The following is a 19,134-nucleotide window of genomic DNA, read 5'->3' on the forward strand; positions in this document are numbered from 1 at the left end:
TATATATATATATATATATATATATATATATATATATATATATATATGTGTGTATATATGTATGTGTGTGTGTATGTTATAGCATGTATATACTATTGGTGTTAAATTCAGTGTTGTAAATCATTTTATTACCAAATTAAACTATCTGACAGTATGTATTAATTATTGGTGTTTGTAATTTAATACCTAATATAATACATTTTGTATGGTATCACATTTTGTCAAATTTTAGAATTAAATTAAATGAACCATTTATTTATTAATAAATCACCACAAGGGTCTATATCATACATATTTTTAATTTACAAATAAATAATTATTATTTGCAAGAAAATTCAATTATGGGTCTTATGAATAAAGATTTGGCCATCGATTATGTACAGTGAAAACTATGTAATGCGGACCCTAAATAAAACAGAAAACTATCCAATACGGAATTTTTCTATGGTCTCGGCATGTTTCCAAAGTTTTATATAGTCGTTGAGCCTCAGTAAAACGAAACCTTCCTAACGCGGAAACGGAACGGTTTTTTAGGTACAATGCAAGTAAAAACCTTGCATAAGCCGGAAATGTGACACCCGTCATATTACGTTGATATAAATATGTAGATGTACATCGTATTTTTTGGATATCGTATCTGCGAAACAAACTTATCCCGTAGGTATGTATAATTTATAGCTGTGAAACAGTTATGCACCAACAATTTGCTTGTACATACTAAGTGATGTCCATTCAAATACATATAATATTGGAAAAATAGCAACATAAGTGACAAAACTAAAACCTTACATGAGTTTTGGAAAAATTAAATGTTTTAATTTACTCTCAACCTTTATACTTATGTGTTATGTATAAATTGTTAATAATTTTGTAAGAAAATTAATCTATAATAATCAATCTAAATTAAGTTATAGAAAGTAAAGTAATTAATTAAGCTTAAAATTAGTCTCTAACTCGAAAAATAAAAGTTATAAATGTTGTAAACTAATTTTTTAACGTGAAAAACTGATACGAATTTATAATCCAGAATTTTTTGGTTTTATTCAATAAAGCGGAAAACTGCTTAAAGCAGAATTTTTGATTGGTCCCATGCTGTTCCGCATTATACAGTTTTCACTGTACCTATAATTAAACTAACTGCTACATATAAAATATGTATTTGAAATCTATTTTTGATGCTTTCTTGCTTATTCTATTATATTCATGATTTTTAGTTTTCATTAAAGATTCTATGTGTCCTGTAGTTTACGGGATTGTCCCGTTTTTGAATGAAGTATCTCGGTGTCCCTACAAAAGTTTTAAATAATGCTTATATTCTGTATTTTGGATAATCCGTCTTGTATAATTGTATGTACCTTATTTTAAAAATTAAATTTTTTTATATCATTTAGGTTTTTAAATTTCAAATTATTGATAACCTGTAATATCCAAATCAAATAGTAATTAATATATATTATTTGATTATGATTGTGTTTAACTTTATTTTATAGTATATTTAGTACCTAACTGTGAAGAAAATTAAATGTTACATCGAGGACAAATGTAATTTTAGCTAGGTACCAAATGTTTATAAAGAATTTATATAACAAACATCATGTATTTAATTTTGTAATATTTTAATTGCTAATATAAGACCCATCACACCCTCTCCAAATTACACCAGTACAAATTGCAAGTATAGATATAATTTAAAAAAATAAATAAATCTGGGATCTCTAGATTGAATGAGTGGGCATTTTAAGTTGCTTTAAATAGAACGTATTTTGTATTAGTATGTCAATTATGTTTATTAACATTTATCAATTTATTATTCAACGATTTGTAGTGTATTTTTGGGCCATTATAATCACAAGCCTACTGGATTTAATGAAGTCCTATAAAAAAAAAAAAAAATGTATCAGATCAAAAGTCATGAAAAAATAATACATGGATTTTCATAAGTTGTTTGTACTGAAATTAAAAAAAAAAGTACCACAAAAGCTCCTACGGGGATGGCCTTAAATGGTGATGACAAAAAAAAATATATATGGAAAAATTATACCCAGAGATTTATCTCAATAATAATTATAATATTGTGACCTGTAAAAGGGACGGGTGACCAAATAATAAATATAATATAAACAAATTTGGTTTACGCACCGTCGTGCTATAATATTATATAGGTACCTAATAGAAATACTCGTATTGAGGTAATAAATTAATAATAATAATAAAAATTAGGGCGCCAAAATAATATGACAAAAAAGAATCGGTATACGACAAAACAAAGAATAATATATTTATGGATATTACTAATATCGACGACTCGGATTTTGACCAATGTGATCGCGTGAAATCTCCGCTGCAGCAACACCGGTATAGATTATGCTGTAGGTACACTGCCCACTCATGAACTCCACGGTCAAATAATAACAGGTAGTTATATATATATATTAATGTCTGCGCGGCAAGAACAGCGGATCCAACGACGGCACACACGTTATAAAATAATACGGGTGCAACGATAGAAATTGTTGATGGCACATAGGCCAAGGGTTTACGACAACGTCTCGAAGATGTCGTACGAGACCAGCGAGCGAGTGTGTTCCCATTTGACAACGGTGGTCAAAGCAGCGAATGCCATATTATGAATGAACAAATAAATACAATCATTTTTAAAAACACTTTAAGTTAAAATTTTGCCAAATTTATCTCAAATGTGAACAATTTAAATAATTTATAACATTTTTAGTATGTATACCTAATATTTGAAAATTTGTATGTTGCGTGTAATTTCACAAATAAACTTGGATATTCATAAGTAAGATTATGATTTTCCTAGTATATTTTGGAGTATTAATTGAAGAAATTGTTGTATAATTATTGAAACTATTTTTAATTACTCAATAAAATTATCAAAATATTTAGATGTATTTTAAGATAATTAAATGAATTTAAACATTCTAAAGTTTTTTTCTTTTAAGTAGATAAGATTTTTCGGTCTAATTAAAAAGTTAAGCTATTTAAAACAAGATCCAATATAATTGTTCTTTCAGCAATTTGAAAATGTTGTTTTGATAGGTACAGTTTAATATTTATTCAAAATTTGATAAAATTATGAAAATTTGTGTTTTTAATTATAAAATAACATATTTCCAATTTTTATACCTAAAGCTTGACATTTCAATACAATTTTATTCATGAATATCTGAAGTTCTGTTGTAATTCAAAAATATTTGTTAGACTTGAAATTTTCACATATATTATTATATTTTTTTTATACAATAACTTGCAAAATAATAAGATTTATTTTAAGCCACTGTCTATTTACACTAAATTACTTAATTAAAATAAATTTATTTATAAACAATGTAAATGGAAGATTAAGTATTTATAGTAATATGGATAGACCACTCAGAATTGATTTTTTCACGCAGCAGCTTATCAGTTAATTCAAATTTAAAACATCCATAACAATGACCTTCATTGCAAAGTGAATTAATATTTTTCTGTAAAGTAGTAACTAAATTAAATCAAATCAGAGGTTTAATATTTTTGGTGTATTTTTTTTTTCAAATTTATTTATAAACCATGGTTAATAGTTAACTCAATTCAGAGCATTTATATTGTTTTATACATTTAAAAATAATGCTTATTCATAACAAATTTTATACTTAAAAAATGTTCAATTTTTGTTTAAAAGTAAATGATTTGTCTTAAATAATATTTTATGCAACAGAAATTTCTATTATGTAAAATAAAAATATTTTACTATTAAAAATATATTTTTTTAGCTCATTCAAATTGTACACAAAAATTTACAAAATTGACCATTAATAGGTAAAATACTAGAAAAACTATTGAAAAAAAAAAAAAAACAAAAAACATTTAAACAAAAATTTCTTTATATACATAAATAATACACAATATATTATTTTTAAAAGACAATAATAAAATAAATATAGTTTTTAAATTTATTAAGTATGATACTGTTGAAGCTGCTTAATATTTATGAATTAAACTGGAGAGGATACCATACTAGACTTTTTTCCTTTCTTTTTATCTTTGGGTTGATTTTTTATTGGTACTGATGTTATCAAACTCTCAGAGGAATCATCACTATTTTCTTGATCGTCATAATTTTTGTTTGTACCATCACAATAATGCTCATCATTAATACCTAATGATAGCTGTTCTAATTTTACTTGAAGATTTTGAATTCTTTTAGTTGAACTTTCACGTTGTGTTTCTAACATTTGAAGCATAGGTTTAGCCACTGTTTCCAACATATGTATCCCAGATAATGTATATACTAAAAACCAAAATATTACTAATAAAATTTCCATTTCTTTATTTAACTGAATTATGTAAGTATGATATAAAAAAACTTTCTATTATAGTTTTGAATGGATGGGGGCTTATTTATAAAAATAAGTAATCCCATTATAAAATTAATAAAAGTAAAAAGAATACAACTTATCAAATAAATATTTAAAATTTGGTCTTCCGAATATACAGCTTATTTTTTTTGCAGGATAAATAATTAACTATACTAGTAAGAATAAAAAATAATATGGGAAAAGTATTTCTTTTTTTTTTTTACAGATTTATTAAATAACGGAAATATAGCTAATACTTAAGTGGTCAATTCCATATCATATTACATAAAATTATAGTTAAAAAGCTTTTTTCGTGATAGAATGTACCTGAATCATTATGAAGCTGAGCCATTGGACTAATGTCACCTTCATTTGCTTCATTATAATTTTTTATGAGTTCGTCATACAATGTTTCAATATGCTTGACAATTACCTAAAAATATTAACACAAATTAATTATGCTTATAAATGATTTTTTGAATGAAAAAAAAATATGTGCTACACAATTTATAATTATAAAAATGATTAAATAGTAAATTAAAATTTTTTAAATATTTACAAAAAACAAAATTTTAGATCAATTTCCCATCATAAATATTTCTCAAGCTTAAGTTGAAATTGTTGACTTGTAATATTTTCAAAATTTTGGAATATGCTATCAGTTTGTTTAATAAAAATATAAATAAATCATGTCCAAACCTGTTAATAACTTAAATTTAATATCAAGTACTTAAAACTGTTATTTATATAAAATATTGACATTAAAACGGTTATTTGTTTAATATGAAAATTACTTTCAAACAGATTTGGAGTTTTTTTTTTTTATTGATAATTGTAAGTGTAGAAAATGCCCATATTATTTTGTATCTTTTTAGTATAATTCAAGTGAAAATTATTATATATTAATTTATTTGTTTAATGCAATAGTAAAAATCATAAATTTATAAGTCAGCAACCAAATCAATATGATGTCATAAATATTAAGATAAAAAAATAAAAAATAATAATCATAATTAATAAGATAATGACGAATACAATAACATGTTTAAATATGAGAGAAAGAGGGGTTAAGATTAGTTAATAAGATACATCAGTGAATAAATTTACTCATATTAAATTATATTATTATAAATTATAATGTTTATAATAAGTAGTTGACCTCAAATTTATATAATTAGAATTAATTAAGCATAGTATTTGATTAAACATAAAAATATAAAAAAGTAATTACCTCAAATGACAATTGGCTGGTACAGGTTGTAGGTGCAACTTGAAATTTAACATCTATTCTGTTCACCGTACCATTTATTTGTTTTGCTTGAAAGCATACTGTTTTCATTTCTTTCATCTAAAACAAATAATTTACAATACTGTATTATCATTATTATTTGTATTTATACTTACAGCCAAACCAGTACACTTTAATATCTTACATACCTAATAAAACCTCATACCTAACTTAAAATAAACATTAATATTTATTGCTTTTTTACCAAATTTAATAACTATTTACTAAGTTGTTTTAATTATATTTTGGATATTTTAGTTGCATAACTATACGTATACTATTATTTTTTTAGATATTTAATGAATAAATTATGAAATTTCGACATGATATACGGACATGTATTTATTTATAGACTGAGGAAAAAAGTTCATTTTATTGGTCATATTTTCAAAGAAAATTAAATTAAATCAAAATCATCTACAGGCATAATGATGAAAATAAAAAAAACTGAATGAATTTGTGTTATAAGGTTTTAACACAATATTATATGTAAAAAACTGAATGAAAGCAAATCATATTCAAATTGTTATTAAATTCTTAGTAAGTTAATTTTATGTTAAGCAACCATGTTCTGGTTTGTAATTTAGAATTTACCATCATAAATTCATAAAAACATAAAGCAGAAAAATAAAAAATGTTTAGATCATAAAATTAATTTTTATATTAGTAACTAATAAATAGAATTGAGTATAATTTAGAAGCCATTTACAAAAGTTATAGTTACTATTCCAGCATCAATATTTAAAATATGTAAACAACATTTCAGTTAATTAATGAAATTATTTTACTATCAAATATGAATACAGTGGATTCCGCTTAATGTGGCCACCGGTTAATATGGGCATCCGCTTATTGTGGGCAAACATGTCTGGTCCCAATACAAATGTATATTAACAATGTCAAATAAAACCGCGTAATATGGACACTCGATTCGGTTTATGTGGGCAATTTTTTTTTATCATAGCGTTAGAATATACACATAAGTATTTAAAAACGATTAATTTAATCGGGTTCCGTCGTATCTATGAGATTGTGTTTATCGAAAGTAATAAAAATCATTACCATTCAAATAAACAAATTTCGCCAAAGAGAGGCGAAAAAGTGCATTGATTTCTTGCAGAAGTTCTTCATGCAAGAGGGAAACGAAAATAGTCCGTCTGATAAACTTGAAGCGTGTGCCTATTTTGTCAACTAGATCCATACTAAACAGCTTAGACAACGAAAAATTACAACGTTTTGTATACCTTCTACATCCAAAGATTAATTTTATTTAATATATTATATGTATTTAGTTTTATTTATATATCTAGTAATTATTTAAAATTTTTTTCAATTATATGATAATACAAATATATTTTTTTATTATAATTTTTTTTTTTTTTTTACTAATTTCGGTTTTTATGGGCAACCGCTTAATGTGGGCAAACAGGGCTGGTCCCAACGTGCCCACATTAAGCGGAATTCACTGTATAGCTCCTGATCTTTTAGCCATAAATTGTAGTACACCACTCAAGGGATTTCATATTAAAATATATCTTGCTAGTAGTTATTTAAAGTCTTAAAGGTAATTATTTAGCTGATTTGAATAGCAAACTAAATACTAATAATACAATACAATGAATAATTTAAACATTTTTTTTTTTTAATAATAAAGCAATTATTCATACAATTTTTAAAAAGTAAATCATACTTTTATAATTTTAAAAATTATATTTTAGAATTATATTAATATTTATTTACATAACACAGCTAATATGATGATAGTTTTTATTGGGCTAATAAATGTAATATACAAATTAAATGAATTCTAAATTTTTTGAAAATTTACAAATTAATAAATTGAATAGTCATATTGAATAATTGGTACAATATTAAAAATATTTGGTTAAAAAATGTTTGCATTTCAAACACTGTAAAATACTATTTCATATCTCACATTATCATTAAAACAGTACTATACTCAATTTGTCTAGATCTAACTGACAAAAATGTCTTCCATGCAAGTAAGTACTTATGTGATTTATTTTCTTACCATTGTTGTAGTGTCTGTATTATATGATGAACAAATTATACCAATGAAACATGAATCCATATTTTGTAAGTTCAATTGAGTTTGCAAATCTAAAAAATTATAAAAATTCAAATTAAATGTAAACTATATTTTTTTTTAAATAAATAACACATCATTGTAATAAGTAAAATAATATTTTACATACATATATGGTAGCAGTGGCGGATAGGCCCACCGGGAATTCGGGATTTTCCCTTTGACCATTTAACAAAAACCTAGTGTGATGAAGAATGAAAATAATAATTTTAATAAAGTTGCAAATTGATAAATTTAATATTTTTAACCACTCTACAAGTACAAGAAAAATACCATAATCATTTAGGTATAAAGTATAAACAATATTTGTTTTTGTTCCCCGTATCGGCCGTGTTATTGGGAATATTGAGATTTATTTTGAGATTAGAGTTATAGAAAACCGTATTTAATATCGGTAGTTGCTGTACTATATAATGATTATAATGTACCATTGTACCAATGTGGTTATACGTAAATTGAGTATTTATTACTTTTCGTAAATTATTTTTGTTCTATTTTCAGATAATACATGTTTTTCATAATGTTATCGCTCGTAGTTTGTAGTGCTCGAACAGTATAATAATAATACGATATATAAATATATTTACAATTCTGCTTATACGAGTCGGGTTTTATCAATTCTATAGTTCAATAGTTGTATACATACGGGCATACGACTGTGTGGCACTGTAGCGCGTGTTCCGGTATTGGTGAACAGTGTCGTTTTGTGTATCTTTATTAAAAATTAAAAATAAAAACAAAAATGCATAAACAACGGTTTCAAAGTAAACACTCTAAAAGAAAGGCGAAACAAAAAGAGGTCTTAATTGCTTGTAGAAACGACAAAAATCAAAAAAAAATTTGCTTTTTCCCATCTATTAAACAAGGTAAGAATAAAATTCAAAATTAAGTTTTATCTCACGTGTTATACATTGCTTCTGCTAATTTCAGTTATTTAAAATATATTACTGAAAACCATGTCAAATATTAATGTATAGAACTATTGAAGTATTACCTTCTTTATTTTGATAATTTTTATCTAGTTGTTAAAAAAAAATGTTGAATAAATCCAATTTTTATAGAGAATTAAATAAATGCCTTTTTAATATAACAATTAAACTTAGTTTATACAAAATGATTAAAAAAAATCCTTGCCTAGACCTTTCATATCCTAGGCCGACACTGTAAATAATACAAATAATATAAGTATATAATATAATATTATACTCTTACATGATTTAAAACAATAAAAAATAAACAAATCTGTATTAAGAGTACCTGTATTACTTATTATATAGTTTTGTATTGTATTGTTATATTAAAATTAAATGTCGCTCACGACTTATTTTTTGGAGGCCTTTATTCAAATTACTTCCCGGTAAAAAAATATAAGCCTATCCGCCACTGTATGGTAGTTTATAAAAATAAAAAATACCATTTATTATGAAGAATGTAATGCATTTGCTAAAACTTTATAATTTACTACTAAGTAATTTAATCACAGTAGGTTTTGTGTATTTCTTTTTAAAATTTTAAGTCCTTTTAAATAAGCTCCGTAATAGATATTATTGTCTTAAAAAAACATAATTATTGGCTTTCAGATGATAATTAAGTCATAAGTTTGTAAAATAATTTTAAAAAACGTGCATAAATCGCAAAAATATTGAAAAAAGTGAAAATACAAACGCAGATATTTTTAACTTTAAGTTTGCCAAGAAGTTGATTTATTCTTATATTAATGCTAAAAAACACAAAATTGATTTTGTTTAATGAAAATTTGTTATGGTGTGCATATATTGAAGAGAAAACAAATTGTGGTTTGTATGCTTAAATAATTTGTTATGTATTTCTATATAAATTTAAAATATAGAAAAAAATTAATTTTAAACTTTATCTGTTGTTTTCGATTTACTAAGTATTATATGAAACTATTAACATAAAAAAATTTGAATTGAAAAAAAGTATAGTTAACCTAAAATATTTAAACTATAAAGAATTTTAACTATAGATAAATTAAAGAATTAAGTAATACATTAATCAAATTATTTAATTAAAAAAATTGATGACAAGTTTAAATTTCAAACACTTTTGACATATTGAATATTTTATCAAAATAATGAAACAGAAAACTCATAAATTGCTAAATATTTTTATACAAATTTATAGCTAAAACAATAAGTTATACAGAATGAACATTTTACATGTTGAGCTTGATAAATTATCTATAAAATTTGATTTCTATATTTTAAAAAATATAGAAATTTTGAAAGAATTAATATTTGATATGGGTATTAAAATAATTTTTAAAAAACTATGAGAAATTTTTTAATCACTACCTAATATTATGAAGGAATAACTAATTGACTCGATAGCAATATAATTAAAAGGCAAATTTACATTTAACAATACAAAAGAGTCAAAAGAAAAAGTTCATAAAGACATCAAATATTATAAAAATTGAAAAAATGTGGATAAATCTAAATATATCTTTAAAATTATAATAATTATTATGGTAAAAAAATGTATACCATGTATATGCAACAATTATTCAAGTATAATTTTTATGAAGTAGCATCTACTAATTTACACTCAAATTTAAATAAACTCAATATATAATGTAAATGCTTATTTTTTAAATAAAAATTATAAAAATAAAATTAAAATTATCAAGAAATCAATCTTAGAGTTATTACAACCATTTTATACTTTCATATATTTCTAGAAGTAAAAAAATATTAGTTATTTTAATTTTCTGGAAAAAGCCAGTAATGATTTATTTTTCTTTTTTGCTTTAAAAATAACTTATAAAATGTTCTCCTTATTAGATTTTTTCCATAAAATCATGACAGTTTAAAATTCAATGTTTTGTTAATTTTAAGAAATAGTGAGGAATAATTCAACTATTAACTATTTTTAATATATTATGAATAATTGTTGTTTCAGTTATTTATTCAGTACCTATTTTATATGCCAGAATCTCTCAACCAACCTTAGAAATAATATTTTGTTAATAAAAAAAAGGTAACTAGGCCACTTCATTGTTCTAAAAAGTATTAAAATAGAACTTAATAAATCTTACAATTTGTATTATAAATATTTAAAGAATTTTTTGCATAAAAAACAGTAAAAAATAAACAAAACTGATAACAACTACCGTATCACTATGGTCTATGATGTTGGAATGTCTAATAATTAGATAGGCATAATAGGAATTATCATTAAAACATTAAGTAATTTGTAATATGTTCAATTTTCTTTTACTTTTTCTTTTTTTAAACTAAAATAAATAAGTTTGATTTTAATTGAAATGCTAATGAGCCAAAACTGGGAAAATACCACTCAACAGCTATATCACACAATTTTATGATACATAAACAAAATTTTAGACTTAATTGTCTATATTTTTCTGTATACTTTAATTATCAAATAATACTATGTAATCCGAGTCTCGTGATTATTATATTGTACTATAGTAATATTATAATGTTATTAATGTATGATACGCAAAAAATTAGGTACATACTAATTATAAACATTATTTATAATTATTAAATACTCACCGACATTAGATGGCCACACAGTGATATGAGGATGTGAATGATACCAGCCAATGACATTTAAGTTAGCACCTTTGATGCTGGAAAAGTATTTGGCATCTTCCATAGCGTTTACCAAGTCTTCAGACATGATTTCTACACGGTCCTTTTTGATCTCTCCCCGAGGCGGTATAGACAACGCTGACACAGACACGGTGGTTCCATTCTCATGTATTATTTTCTAAAACAAACCAGCAATGAGTGGACACATTTGTGGTGCGTACAGAAAAACCTTGCATCAACACACGCTTACTTGACCAATGAGCAGAGCAGCAACCTCTTCCTTTTCCGTGAGCAGAGCCAAGTTGTGGCACATCATCAAAACTTCGTCTGATATGAACACGTCGGTTAGCTGATCCAACTGTTTATTCATGATTGCTGTGCTCAAACACTTCGCGCCAATCGTCAAATCGTCACGACACCGATCGTCGTGCTGATGCGACGGTTAGCAGCAGGAAACAAAGAGCGACGACGAAAAAACTTAAAAGTATATAATAATGCAATACTGTACAAGTCTAACTAAGACTGTTTAATTATCTATTTATCTCGCTTCGGCCGTTCCACCATCATTTGTTACCAAGTGCAAAAGAGCCGGGAAACGAATGCGTATCGCACTGTACACATAGCAGTTATCAATGTCCCTCCTTATGCAGATAACAATATTATTAACTGCTATTATCTATATCGTGTAATTTTCTATTAGTTCGAGTAAAGAAGAAAGAAAACTAATAAGTTCCCTCAATATCGTTATTCTTTCATAACCACCCACTGAACGAGATTATTATTACTCGTTTTCATTCATTTTTTCTCTCAAATCGACAATCGAAATCGCGTTGCCTAGGTACGGATAGCTGCGTACGCAACCAATTTGTTTACACAACTATAAACAAAAAAAAAAAAAAAAATCGTTTTCCCGATCAGTAAAGTGAATCTGATATCGGTATCACCACGCCACTAGCTTCGCTACTTTGTTACAGTCACTCATCATCGATCCAGTGGTCATTTACATCGGTAAAATAATCACAAACAGTACGTTTCCTTTGCGTTCTGGAATCGATTATATATTTTATTGCCGATTTGATCACTCTACGTCCGTCCGATATCTTTTGACGTTCGCTATTGATTTGTCGACCGACTGCCACAAACCGCCGCACCGACTTTAGGTTGGTGTGAAAGACCATAAGTTATGATTATTTTTTTTTGTTATCACTAAATTCATTATTGGGCCATTTCTTTGAAAATTTAGCAGTAAAGCGTTTGAATATGGTCCCCTTCAACAAACACTTATAACTATTTTATGTTTTGTTTAGATTGTTGTTATTATTATAGGTTACAATAAGTCAGAATAAAGATGCCAGCTACAAACCGAAAAAAGTCTGGAGGAAACAAATTTGAGTTTAGTGAAAAACAGCTGGCTGATATAAAAGAAGCTTTTGAATTGTTTAATGTAGATGGATCTGGGTCAATCGAAACCAAAGAGTTAAAGGTATTTAGTTTCATCAATGTATTAAATTAATTTTACTTAATAGGTCATCATTTTTGATTTATAATTAACTATTGTCACTCAGTATTATCTCAAAAATAATGTGGTATTAATTAAGTTAAAAATTTTAGGTAGCCATGAGGGCTTTGGGATTTGAACCAAAAAAAGAAGAAATCAAACGTATGTTGCTTAATATAAATAAACAACATGCTGGTAAGTTATTTTTTTAGTGATCATTTTTTTTTTTTAATAAGTAACTAGAAACCTTCAAATAATTGTAATGAATATAAAATAACAATTAATTAATCAATATTAAATATATTATTTAGGTGTCATAACGTATGATGATTTTGTTACTTTGATGTCGATAAAAATGACAGATAAAGATTCAAGAGAAGAAATTATTAAAGCATTTAAACTGTTTGATGATAATTGTACAGGAAAAATAACATTTTCCAATCTAAAACGTATAGCTCAAGAATTAGGCGAGAATATTGCTGATGAAGAACTTCAGGTGAATATAAATTGTTTCAAACATAAATATATTAATTATTATTGCTAGTTTATGCTTAGTTGTGTTAAATTATACAGATATACAGAAGCTAAAGGTAAAAATAGTAAGATCGGATACATGTAATAATATAATAATTTGTATATTGATATGAATAACTATAGTGTTCCGAGGCGTAATATAAAGCAACGACTAATCGTCCTACATGCTACTCCATAGAATTAATATGCTATAGAAATATAAAACGCCTATTCAGCGTCTGCTGTACTACAGTGTGAATAATTTGCTTATAATCTACATAATACAGAGTGTATTGTTTACATTCAACACTTCCCCTTAAACAATATACCCTAACTTATAATTAATATTTCTAATTCCCAACATCTCCCCGAGTTCTTGAAATCTTGGTCATGGAGTTGGCTTGGTCAATATGTCATCTAACTGCTCCTTACTTGGAACATACTCCAGAGAAAACATCCCTTCACTAAACTTTTCACGAATGTAGTGATAGTGAACATCAATGTGTTTTGTTTGCTTATGGTATTCTGGATTTTTCACTAGTTTGATGGCGCTTTGGTTGTCTGCATACAGAACCGATTTATCTCCCTGTGTCTCTAGAAGATCACTGATAAGTAGCGTCAATCAAGTAAGTTCCTGTATCGATTGGCTCAGCGCTATGTATTCTGCCTCAGTAGTCGAAAGTGCTACCGATTTTTGCCTTTGTGAACACCATGCTACGATTCCATCTCCCATCATGAAAATGAATTCTGATGTTGATGTGTCACCAGCATAGTCTGCGTCACTATATACACGCAACTTTGGTGTTACACTAGAATCATATATTAAACCATAATTAAATGTCCCCTTTAAATATTTAAATATAAGTTTCACCGCATTCTAATGAATTGTCATAGGCCTTTCTAAATAACGACTGACGAGATTTACTGCAAAAGTTATGTCAGGCCTTGTTATTTGGTTTAGATACAACAAACTTCCAACTGATTTTCCGTATGGAACTTCTCCTGCTTCCAATGATCCTGACAAATTTGAATCTAATGAGTGTTGTGGATCTGTGGGAATATGCAGGACGTTGGCTTCTTCCATATTGAACCTCTCTAAAATGCGCTTGCAATATGATGATTGGTGTATGAAAATTGAACCATCAGGTCTTTGATCAATTTCAATACCCAAGAAATGATCAAGTTCACCTTCCTTCGTCTCGAAGTTGTCCTTTAGGTAGTTCACCATTGTGTCCACCAGATCGTTCTTTGTTGCTGCGATTAGCCAATCGTCTACAAAAATAGTGATAATTAATGATTGATTATTTTTATTGCTTACGAATACACAAGGGTCTGCTTTTGTTTCCTTCAGGTCAAAGTTCATCAGCATATTTTTGAACTTTTTGTTCCAGCACCAGGGTACCTGTATCAGCCCATATAGATTCTGTTGAAGTTTGCATACTAATTGTGTTCTATCTTCGTAACCTTTTGGCTGTTTCATATAAATGTTATCTTCAAGATCTCCATATAAGAACGCTGTTTTAATGTTAAATTGTCTGAGTATTAATTTTCTGGCTGCTGCTATCGTAAGTATTACTAGAATTGAATCGTATTTCACTAGAGGACTAAACGTTTCTTGAAAATCTATTCCATGAACTTGCGCACAGCCTTTTACAGCTAGCCTAGCTTTATATCGATCTACTTCTTCATTTGTTTTATACTTAGTTTTATATATCCACTCATTATTTATTGGATTTTTATTTATTGGTAAATCTACTAATTGCCAAGTTTCATTTTTCTGCAATGATAACATTTCGTCGTCCATTGCTGCCTTCCAATTGTCTACATTGATTGTTACCTGTCATAGCTTCTTTATACGTAAGTGGGTCATTACATGCTGAGAAAAATGCATCTCTATACCTAATAGGTTTATTGAGTTTTCCTCTGTCTCTGAGTATCATCTGTTGTTGATCTTCTACTGCTACTGGCTTCTGTTTATCATCGTCCAGTTTTTCTTCGTCGTCGCAGTTGATTTTCTCATCTTCAGCTTCACCTTCCGAATTTACTTCTTCCTCTTCTTCTTCATTTATGATTTATACTTTTGTGGCTGTTGATGGGTTTACTAAATCTTCTTTGAATATGACATCTCTGCTTAATGAATCTTCTTTTCCATCAAAGCATATACGATATCCTTTCGTCTCCTCTGAGTATCCAACAAAAATACCTTTTCTTCCCTTCTGATCCCATTTTCTTCGTTTTTCTTTTGGTATATGTGCATAGACTTCACTACCAAATATTTTTAGATTATTTATGTCTGGTGTTTTATTGAACCATAATTCATAAGGCGTTTTTCCTTCTTGACCTGTGTTTCCTGTACGATTTATTGTATATACGGCTGTATTTACTGCTTCTGCCCAAAATGTCTTGGACAAATTTTTGCTGTATACCATAGTTCTGGCTGCTTCTACAATTGTTTGCATTAATCTTTCCGCCTTCCCATTTTGCTGAGGTGTGTTTAGTACATTCGTCTCATGTTTTATTCCAAATTTATCAAGTATGGCTTTTACTTCAGTATTCTTATATTCCAGACCACAATCACTTCTTAATGTAATACTGAAATATTTAACTGATTTTTGACCGTATTTAAAAATAGTTCAAGTTTATTTTTAACTTCTGATTTTTTTTTCATAAAATACACATATGTATAATTAGAATAATCATTCTTGAATATAACAAAATACCGTTTACTTCCAAGAGAATTTTCTTCCATGGGGCTACATACATCACTGTGAATTAACTGACCTGGCTTAATAGTTTTAGAATCACTTAATGTGAATGGTTTTCTGTGTTGTTTACCATAAATGCAAGCTTCGCAGGAAAATTTGTTTTTTGTTTCTATATATGGAATCCGCATATGTTTAAAGTAGCTTCGAACATATTGGACATTCTGATGACTTAACATTTCATGCCACTAAAGTAACGTCAGAATTTTAACTTCAACATTTGCTTGTTCAGCTTGATTTAATGGTTATATTCTCTGAACCATTGAAAACATTTTATTCTCACAAGATCCAATAGCAACTACACGATTGTCCTTTTTAAATGTACAATCATCACTGTCTGTCGTCATTTTTATACCTTTGTCAAAGCACGCTCCACACGAAAACTAATTTACCTTAAGATCAGGTACATGTAAAACGTTTGATAAATAACTATCAACCCATTTATCATTGATTTTCACTTGAATATTTATATTACCTTTATCGCATGCCAAGATAAGTTTACCATCACCAATACGTACTGGTAACTGCACTTCAAATAATTCGTAACTACTGAACCATTCTTTTCTACTGGTCATGTGATCGCTTGCACCTGAATCCACATACCATTTTTCTGAATCGCATATTTCGATGTCTTTTGATTTTACTCCGACCAACGCATTTCCTGTGTTTGACTCGTTTTTATGCTTTTCTTTTTGTTCCTTTAAGAAAATCCGGCATTCACGCTTCCAATGCCCTGGTTTTTTGCAATGATTACACTTACCTAGTTTTTTATCATTGTTTCGTTGTTTTTCAGAATAGGCAATTTTTATATGTTTTTCTTTAAATGTTCCAAACGATTTCTTTGTAGAAAATGCACTGCTACTTGCAGTATCTTTCTGTGCATCATATCCTTGAGTTTGCCTTGTTTCCTCTACCATGAGTCTAGATGATAAATTAGACTAAATGTTTTATCCACATTTGGTATCGAATCCCATGCACTGTAGAAATATTTATAGTTTTCTGGCAAAGTCATTAATATTTTGGTCATAAGCATTGACTCAGATGTTGGTTCACCCAGTTGTTTTAATTTTCTTCTAAGACCTTCCAATTTTGAGATATAACTTGCCATATTGTCATCTGGGTTCATAACATAACTGTAGATTTTTGTTGGATTAGCGTTACACTTGAGTCCGATTTTTGTTCATATACGCTAAGCAACTTGTCCCACATCTCTTTAGCCGTGGAACAGTTCATTATATACTGTAGTGGTTGTTCGTCCATTGACGTGACAAAAAAATTTGGAGCCTTGTTATCCGCTCTTGTAAATATTAAATAATCAACATCATACCTCTTTCTTGCATCATCTTCAGTTCCTGTACTTAATTTTGTAAGAACAGGTATTGTAGTTTTTCCGGACACGACGTCAAATATATCATCTGCCTTCATGGTCACTTTTATTTGGAATTTCCATTTTTCACAATTTTCATTGCCCGTTAGTTTATAAATTTTTATAGATTCGTTTTCATAATAACGAATTATCTGTACACTGTCTGTACACTATATAAATGTAATAATAACAAACACAGTTTCTGCGCTTCACACGAACGATCCACTTACACTACACTGCACAATACTTCGCGAATTATTATTGCTGTACATTGTCTGTACACAAACACGCGATTCGTAAACCAATAATTAATCTATTGAACATACTCGACTTTATTATAAAAACCTTACAACTGGGCCCATAACCTGTTAAATTATACAGATATACAGAAGCTAAAGGTAAAAAAAATAAGATCGGATACATGTAATAATAGAATAATATGTATATTGATATGAATAACTATAGTGTTCCGAGGCGTAAAATAAAATGCCTATTCAGCGTCTGGTGTAAATAGTGTAAATAATTTGCTTATAATCTACATAATACAGGGTGTGTTGTTTACATTCAACAAGTTGTTTCCTGAGGGTAAATTGTAGTAACCCAGTAGGATGTGGCTCGTTGGTTTAAACCTTAGCTACGGACAGACTCTTTACATAAACAGTAAAATGTCAAAAGAGAGACTTCCACTTGTCCCCCTTTTCCACTGTGCAGAAGGACACAAATAACCAGAGCACAGTGGTAAAAAAAAAAACAAAAAAAAAATCAAAGTTTATAATAGTCTTAAATATTAAAAACCACGAAGTTTCAATAAAAATATAATGTATCGCTAACAAATATCTTTAAAAAAATAAATCTATGGATAAAAAGAATTTAGTTTATAATGGTTATTGTACTATCGTAAGAATAATTAATATTTTGATTTAAAACCTGATTATAATGATAATATCTTAAAATATGTCATAATTTTTAAATTGGATTCAGTTGGATGTTATATTTTATAACGGATTTGTTGGAATTTTTATTGCTCAATATTGGTGAAAAAATATATTTTAATTATTTAAGCATAATTTATTTATTATGAGTTACATTTAAAGAATTAATCATAGTATAGTTAATATTATCAAATAAAATTAAATAATAATATGTGTAAAATAACGTCTACTTAATAAAAATAAGATTCTGGAAATGCGTAAAATTATTTTTTTGTAATTGTAATATGAAATTAATGATATTGTAGGAAATGATAGACGAAGCAGATAAAGATGGTGATGGTGAAGTCAGCCAAGAAGAATTCCTACAAATTATGAAGAAAACCAATTTATATTAAATACATATTTCATCCCTGTTCTATCAAAAACATTATTTATTTGTGTGTACACTATTTTGTAATAACATTTCACAATTACCATTTAAATTAACACCTAATATTTTGTAAATGCCTATTTCCTTCATACATTATTAACAGCATTTCCCTTAAAAAAATTAAGGTACCTGATAATTAATATACAAATAAAAACAGAAAATAAAATTTTTTTTTTGAAAAATCAATGTGGTTTAATATTTTAAAACAATATCATATAATACTTTCCCATACTAAACTATTCATTGTTGTATTATATTTTAAATATCATGATGTCAATCATAAGTATAATATTAATACATCA

At 27.2% G+C, this 19,134-nt stretch overlaps 2 protein-coding genes across 4 annotated transcripts; one reads left to right on the top strand and one right to left on the bottom strand.

The window, feature by feature from the left end:
• Nucleotides 1-3,934: 3,934 nt before the first annotated feature.
• Nucleotides 3,935-11,701, bottom strand: LOC112600425 (lys-63-specific deubiquitinase BRCC36-like). Its single transcript, XM_025347634.1, has 6 exons — nucleotides 11,582-11,701; nucleotides 11,293-11,509; nucleotides 7,679-7,767; nucleotides 5,590-5,706; nucleotides 4,686-4,791; nucleotides 3,935-4,291 (listed from the first exon to the last, which is right to left on the bottom strand). The coding sequence occupies exons 1-6, from the start codon at nucleotides 11,699-11,701 to the stop codon at nucleotides 3,996-3,998; spliced, it is 945 nt and encodes a 314-aa protein (XP_025203419.1). The 3' UTR covers nucleotides 3,935-3,995.
• A 299-nt stretch (nucleotides 11,702-12,000) lies between these two features.
• On the top strand, nucleotides 12,001-19,007 carry LOC112600426 (caltractin). 3 transcript variants are annotated; one of them, XM_025347636.1, is made up of 5 exons: nucleotides 12,001-12,491; nucleotides 12,639-12,814; nucleotides 12,943-13,024; nucleotides 13,141-13,325; nucleotides 18,708-19,007. In XM_025347636.1, exons 2-5 carry the CDS (start codon nucleotides 12,680-12,682, stop codon nucleotides 18,795-18,797), a joined length of 492 nt encoding a protein of 163 aa, XP_025203421.1. In that variant the 5' UTR covers nucleotides 12,001-12,491; nucleotides 12,639-12,679; the 3' UTR covers nucleotides 18,798-19,007. The 3 variants fall into 3 exon arrangements, with proteins under 3 accessions (XP_025203421.1, XP_025203422.1, XP_025203420.1); XM_025347637.1 differs by having other exon boundaries at nucleotides 12,001-12,357; nucleotides 12,658-12,814; XM_025347635.1 differs by having other exon boundaries at nucleotides 12,003-12,491; nucleotides 12,658-12,814.
• The last annotated feature ends 127 nt before the right edge of the window (nucleotides 19,008-19,134 follow it).

The sequence above is a fragment of the Melanaphis sacchari genome, unplaced genomic scaffold (genome assembly GCF_002803265.2).
Source record: "Melanaphis sacchari strain LSU unplaced genomic scaffold, SCAv2.0 Contig64_pilon_pilon, whole genome shotgun sequence".
NCBI lineage: Eukaryota > Metazoa > Arthropoda > Insecta > Hemiptera > Aphididae > Melanaphis > Melanaphis sacchari.